The sequence below is a fragment of the Polypterus senegalus genome, chromosome 5 (assembly GCF_016835505.1).
Source record: "Polypterus senegalus isolate Bchr_013 chromosome 5, ASM1683550v1, whole genome shotgun sequence".
Lineage (NCBI taxonomy): Eukaryota > Metazoa > Chordata > Cladistia > Polypteriformes > Polypteridae > Polypterus > Polypterus senegalus.
In genome coordinates, this window is record NC_053158.1 from 43,429,972 (window position 1) to 43,437,387 (window position 7,416).

A 7,416-nucleotide genomic window follows, 5' to 3' on the forward strand; every position below is an offset into this window, starting at 1 on the left:
TGCGTAACACACGCATACCTTTATAACGGAGACTAAAATACCACACTTTATTTTTGTAAATGTTAAAGTCCGACGTATGCCAGAATGCAGTTGAAATAAACTGTCACTTCGGGGTGTGTTTTGAAATAAATTAAGCAGCAAGTTAAGTATAGAAGCACACACTGAAAAACCATGAATAATTGATTCGCAAAGCCAGGGAGAAAATAGCATCTTGTTCGATCCTTTTGTGATCGAGAGCCGCTACAACTGCTCCCCAGTCACAAAGTACACGAAATTGTTCAGGAGAGTGTCTGCAGCCAAACGTGTCGTTTCACTTCTTGTATGCGGGATTTAGAAAGATACACAAGTAGCCCGTTCGCTGATTCGTGAGACCGACAGGGATTACATGCTTAAAGAAAGAAAGAAAGGAAGAAAGAAAGAAAAACAGAAAGAAAGATCTTTTCAGAACTCAGGGGGACAACTAAATATGCACTTGTGCTTTTCAGCATAGTGCTATTCCCTTATGTTCTGCGTACTTCTAAGGAAAGTGTACGCAAAATGCAAGCGTACCCCCTCTTTGTAACTCCTCAACAATCATACTTCAGTTTTCACCACTGCCTGCAACTCACTGACAAGAGTTGAAATCAAATTAGTTTCGGACTACCTGCACCGCGTTTGCAGTAAGCATCGCGAACCTAGAAATATATCGCTCATTACTCACAAAAGCTTCCAAACACGCGACAACAAGACACAACACAATGATGCAAAATTTTAAACTAAAAAAAGAGAAAGAAAGAAAATCACCTTATTGCAATAGTACGGGTCCAAGCAATGAGAGGGTCCCAGACAGGGAGGCTCTGTAGCTGATGCAGGCTGTGTTGGTGGAGGATAAAATCTCACGTCCATTTCAGTAAAAACATCAATCTACTCCCTTGTTCGGATTTGCGATTTCGTACACACAGTAGAAAAAAATAAGAAAGCTGTACGAGAGTTAAAAAGAATGGCTGTAGTAAAGAGAGATACAGAGCAACACCTTCTCTGCCTCACATCCGTTTGCGGTCTGAAAAAAAAAGCCTCCAAAACTGTACCCGTCTTATAAAACGGTGTTTTCAAAATCGGCACAAGATACTAAGAACAGATACGCGCACTTTTCTGTTCTTTTTATTACGGTATTTGTGCTATTTTCTTTTGGTTTATTTTCTCGAGAAGAAAAAATAAATCAAGCTGTCCTCGGAATGGCTGCCCCATGTACTGAGTGAAGCTGTAATCTCTAACATTTCACACAAAAGAGACCCTGAACAGCCGAGCCATGAGCTGAACGAGTGCACTTCCAATGAGACCAACACTAGAGGCGCTACCGCTAAGAAAGCGCGCTCTTCGTAATATTTACCTTCATTAAGCAACCTGCAGTGAATTTTATTTGGGAAAGTGTGCAAATGTATGTTATTTGTTATTGTATTTATTTTTGGAGCTACACTAAATTAAATTTCATATATATATATATGTATACTGTAATATATATATATACTGTATATATATATTTGAATTATATAGATATATTTGAATATTTCTCATTTTCATCTACTAAATTAAAAATTTATATTTTATTTTGCTATTATTTTTAAATATGATGCTGATTGTTAACAGGTATAAAATATTTGTAGTTACCGCTACATATTTTTAAAAGAGTGATTAATAACTTGTTAAACTTTAAGAACATTCAGTGTAGTTTTCTATCTATCTCATTTAAAGAATAAATATACAGCACATTCTGGCCCCTAAAACTGATAATACAATACAATACAATGCAGTTTATTTTTGTATAGTTTTATATTTTTGTATAAATCACACAGGAAGTGCCGCAATGGGCTTTAACAGGCCCCGCTTCTTGATAGCCCCCCAGCCTTGACTCTCTGAGAAGACAAGGAAAAACTCCCAAAAAACATTGTAGGGAAAAATGGAAGAAACCTTGGGAAAGGCAGTTCAAAGAGAGACCCCTTTCCAGGTAGGTTGGGGGTGCAGTGGGTGTCAAAAGAAGGGGGTCAATACAATACAATACACAGAACAAAACAAATCCTCAATACAGCATAAAAATAAAATTTTTAGAAGTACAGAGCAGAATTTAACAGTAGATGATATCACATAATAAGATTTGGATATTTTTAGAGTCCTGGAGACCTCATCCATCAAGCTGCCTCCCCCATTTGGCCATTCCACGGCTGAAACAGTGCTGGGCCAGCCAATCCGATGAAAGGACCCCTCTTCCCATGATTCCTGCGATCCTCCATCAGGGATGACTTTACCATAGGCAGGTAAACAACTTGGCAGGTGGGCTGTGGCACCAATTGCCACATTTGAGTACCAAGAACAGAAACAGAATAGGTGAGGGTTAGTATTCATATATAATTATCATACCATACCATATTTATTTGTTGAGCGCTTAAAAACACAGCATTACAACTGACCAAAGCGCTGTACAGTTACAACAAGCAGGACTAAAAGCAAAATATTAAAAATAAACATTAAGAGAGAATTAAAACAGAGATACTAAAAACAGGTCAAGGGACCAAATAAAATAGAGAAAATAGCAAAAGACAAGTGGAAAATGAAACAGGTTAAGAATTAAAAGCCAATGTGAAGAAGTGCGTTTTTAGGCGAGATTTGAATGTGGCGACTGAAGCGGCTTGCCTAACCACTAAGGGCAGGGAGTTCCAGAGCCTGGGTGCACAGACGGAGAAAGCCCTTTCACCACGAGCTTTAAAACGTGCCTTGGGAACGGTTAGGAGCAGCTGATCTGTGGATCTAAGAACACGAGGGGGATTGTGACAATGGAGCAAGACACTCAAATAGGCGGGGCTAGACCGTTTAATGCCTTATAGGTTAGGAGGAGAATCTTAAAATCGATTCTGAATCTAACCGGCAGCCAGTGAAGGGTTTTCAAAATTGGTGAAATGTGTTGGATTCTGCTACTTCCAGTTAGAAGCCTTGCAGCCGCATTTTGAGCCAGTTGGAGTCTAGAAAGTGTGGCTTTACTGATACCAAAAAGGCAGGAATTAGAGTAGTCAAGCCGGGACGTAATGAATGCATGAATTACTGATTCCAGGAGGTGGTTAGAAAGAATAGGCTTGAGTTTGGCGATTCGCCTTAGATGGAAAAAGCAGGATTTTACTGTGCTGTTGACTTGAGCATCCATTTTCAGGAACGTATCCATTTTGATTCCAAGATTGGAGACAGACGAAGTTACTGGAATGGGAAGAGAAACGAGGCCAAGGGGTGGAGCCTGTTTGCAGTCGGGACTAAAAACAATGACCTCGGTTTTTGAATCGTTCAGGTGAAGGAAGTTTACAGCCAGCCAGTCCTTAATGTCAGATAGGCAGTCGAGGAGAGGTTTGGTGGAGTCAGTTGGCTTGAGGGAGAAATAAATTTGGCAGTCGTCAGCATATAGGTGATATGAAATTGCATGCTTTCTAAAAATTGCACCTAAAGGCAGGATGTAGATTGAAAAAAGTAGTGGCCCTAAAATGGAACCCTGGGGAACCCCACATGGGAGTGGGACTGATTCAGATGAAAAATCGTCTAGCATGACTCTGAGAGTCCTGTTACTTATGTTATAGTGCTAATGACTAACAACAGAGATGCAGTCTATACAGTTAATCAGCAGCTCTAGTCAGGATATGCTAAACTGAAGCAGTGAGTCTTCAGCCGGGATTTAAAGGCTGAGACCGAAGGGGCATCTCTTATAGAAGCAGGAAGACCATTCCACAGTTTAGGGGCCCTGTAACTTAAAGCTCGACCTCCCACTGTTATTTTATTAATCCTTGGAATCATAAGCAGACCGGCATCTTGAGATCTTAATGTGCGCTCAGGTTTGTAAGTCATGATAAGTTCAGACAAGTAAGTCTGACCTTGGCCATTTAATGCTTTATATGTTAAAAAGAGGATTTTGAAATCTGCCCTAAACTTAACTGGGAGCCAGTGTAAGGATTTAAGAACTGGAGTTATGTGTTCATATTTTCTTGTTCTTGTAATAATTCTTGCAGCCGCATTTTGGATTAACTGGAGGCTGTATAGAGAACAGTTTGAACAGCCAGTGAACACCGCATTGCAGTAGTCAATCCTACTAGAGATAAATGCATGAATTAATTTCATAGAATCCTGTTTATTTAGAAAGCGCCTTAATAATCCACATATTCAACTCTAAATTAAATTTCCATATTTAGTATAATGACTTTTATTCCAGTTCTGTGCTGCTAAGTGGACTAATATATCTCAAAAGGTAATATGAGATGGTATATATCCTACAATGACCTGTTTTCTCCATCTTTACCTCATTGCTGTTGAGAAAGACATGTAGTGGTGGTAGTAATAGTAGTGGTAACAGTGTTGTCACTTATATGAAGTACAGTGGGATTTTTACATGTCCAATCTACTTCCAACATGTCAGAGCTGCAACGGTAGAAGCTGGTTCAACCAACAAAATAGCTCATGGATCTTTAATATAATAACAAAGAATTAGGACTTCAGAGCAGCTTATCTCTAAACCCTATTTGATAAAGAGAAAAGTGACTCTAGAGTCACACAAACATTCCTTTACAACAAAAGCTATTATAACTCATATTTGTACCCAGAGTTTAGACAGAACACTTCCCTGACATTGTTCATATGTTTCAAAGGACGGCTGCGGTAGACAAAATGTGTATTTCTGAAAAGGAATATACTGTAGGTGGAGAGGCGTTCCAGGTGTTTCAGATACAATGTAAGAAGCTAGGTTAAAAACTTAGGGGCAGAAATTACTAGATTATATTCTTTGCAAGTGTTCTTGTGTCCTGTGGTAACCCTCAAAAGATTAAAAAAGTAGGGTTTTTAGTAAGTAGTTGATCCTGACATATTAATAAGGGGTGTATATTATGGGGTTGAATCAGCCTTTTGCTGCTGAACCAGTAAAACTTTAGTCTAATTCAATTTACATTTGTCTAGCAGTCTTTACAGAGAACAAGATTAAAACATTTATACATAATTACGACTGTAGCTTGAATACAGTAAAGTGCAAAGCCTTACAATATTTGCAGATATAAACATAAACATCAAAAGTATGGCAAACAGTAAGACAGAAACCCATCTCCAAAGTATGTACATATGAAGACAACTGTGTAAAGTGTGGAATGGGCTGAGGTGAAGATTAGGGAGCATAAAACAAACTTCTGTAAAGTACTCACATCATCTATTCTATTCTACACATATATATTCTAACAGTCAATCTTAGAAAGTTAATGTTTATAGTAATTTTACATAAATGTTTTCTTAATTTGAATGGAATATACAGTTAATTTCACATTGCTATATAGATAATGGAAGATTCTTTTATCCCTTAAAGCTGGCATGTATGATTATAATATAATAACAGAATGTTAGTTTGATTCATAGTTAGGTAGAAGCATGAACTTTTAGATTTGTTTGCAACTAGAAAGATACAATGGCAGAGAGTTTTCTGACCATAATTCATGTATACCGTATTGACGTATGTCATATTGTGTGTAATAACAAATGTAACCTTAAGTGTAACTAAGATACTTAAGCCTTAAATAAAACATCATCATCAAGGAGTTTTTCTTATGTGTGTGTGTGTGTGCATTATCAATTTTCCTTTATTTTTTGTGTGAACTGTTTGCTTTGCATATCATTAAAACATTTAAAACAAAGACACTTGGCTTGTGGATTTTTTTTTTATATTTGAATCATACTTAATGCTCAAACCTTTCCAGCAGCTGATTTTGGAACTATTTTGGAAACTCTCCACAAACGCAGCTACATCAACTACATAGTAATTATTATCAGGCAAGTTCTCAACCTTCACCACTATGTTTTACCATCACAGGGGTAGCTTTGGAACACACTTCACTTGTAATTCAGAACTATCTTATTGTATCTAGAGACAATACCATTTAAACCCAGAAAAATTAAAATGTATTTCAATATATAAATAAGAAAGATTCAGACTAAAGTGTTCAAAACAAAACAAATTGCCCCAAAGTAAATTAAAATCCTCTTTAAAAATACAGTAAAATGGAAAAAAAAACCTTGGTAAGTTTATACCTGTTTCAGGAAGAGAATTTACCATGTAAACTGTGTTATTCAGTGGCTACCCAGTGGAAGACAGTATATCTGAACCTTATTATGTGTGGCTCCTTAGTCTGAGTAGAGATAACAAGGCATAACCCTTCCTTGGGGTACACACCACATTATCTTAAGCAGTTCATCAAGAAGGCGTTTTTCACAGACTGGTCAGTTTTTACTGCTGTGGTATCTTGTGTCCAGAACATCAAGGTTTGACTCATCGCCAAGAACCTCATCACCAAGAATACAGGCACCTCACGTACCTGACATTTAGAGGGCATGCAACAGCATGGCAACACCTTCTATAAGATACCACAGAGTATGAGAACACAGCTTTGATTAAGTTCACAAAACAAGTGCCAACTTCTACAACTCCTCTAATGTTCTTGAAATGACAAATTGTTGCTTGGAATATAGGACAGAATTGTCATGAATTTGAAATAGAATTCACAGAGAATTTTTTAAGAAAACAAGCAGATTCTGAAAATCACCCATAGTTGTTTGTTATTGGGGTTCACACATAATGTTTTAAATAAAGGTTCCAAAGGCTGAGGCCACATGTGCATTGTAAGTACTGGAAATGCACATCCTGAGGGACTGGTAAAAGTTTTTTGGACAAGGAAATTAATCACCATTAGGATGAAGCAAAAGAGTTGTTGGAAAAAGGAAGGAAAAAACACAGGTAGAGGCCTAAACTGGAAGGACAGAGATCTGATTGTCAGAGCACAAAGTACCTGACAAAAGTGAAAAGTCAGAAAGTTCCTGACTGCCTCTAATGCCCTTCAACAAGTAACATGCAAAACAGGGAGGATTTTACATTGTTGTTATACAGAATCTTGGATGTTATTAGGACTGTGGCATTCCCTTTTAAAGTTACAGGAATGATGATGTATCACACTGCATCCCTGTTGATTATGTGACAATAATTATGTCTCACCAACAAAATGATCAGATACAACAATATTAAATATTGGTTGAACACATTAAACAATGTACCAAAATTCATGTTTACATCATAGAACCTGCAATTAAGAGAGCACAAAAAAAATCAGTAATTAAAATGACTCACTTTTTCTCTTGCCTTCTCTTACTGAACTAATCCAATATCTAATACAGGTTCTTTTTTGGTTAAAATTATGAGTAAGAGCCTTAACTTTATCATTATTTATTATTTAGCACATTATCATGCCAAAACATAAACAAAAATTCACATCTAGCTAAAATGCAACAATAAGAAACAACATATTAAATTTAGGTGCAAAACAAGTTGGCCCTATCAGTAACATAAATTGCAGATAATACAGGTCAGTCCAGATTCATGCA

At 37.1% G+C, this 7,416-nt stretch overlaps 1 protein-coding gene across 2 annotated transcripts in view; it reads right to left on the reverse strand.

The window, feature by feature from the left end:
* Positions 1 to 1,260, reverse strand: part of tox (thymocyte selection-associated high mobility group box) — a 253,725-nt gene extending 252,465 nt beyond the window's left edge. The window contains exon 1 of one of the 2 annotated variants that reach the window (XM_039754561.1): positions 784 to 1,260. In XM_039754561.1, coding sequence (XP_039610495.1) covers positions 784 to 885 — 102 coding nt within the window. In that variant the 5' untranslated portion in view covers positions 886 to 1,260. The remainder of the gene's footprint in view (positions 1 to 783) is intronic. The other variant, XM_039754559.1, reaches the window with a different exon arrangement.
* Positions 1,261 to 7,416: the final 6,156 nt, after the last annotated feature.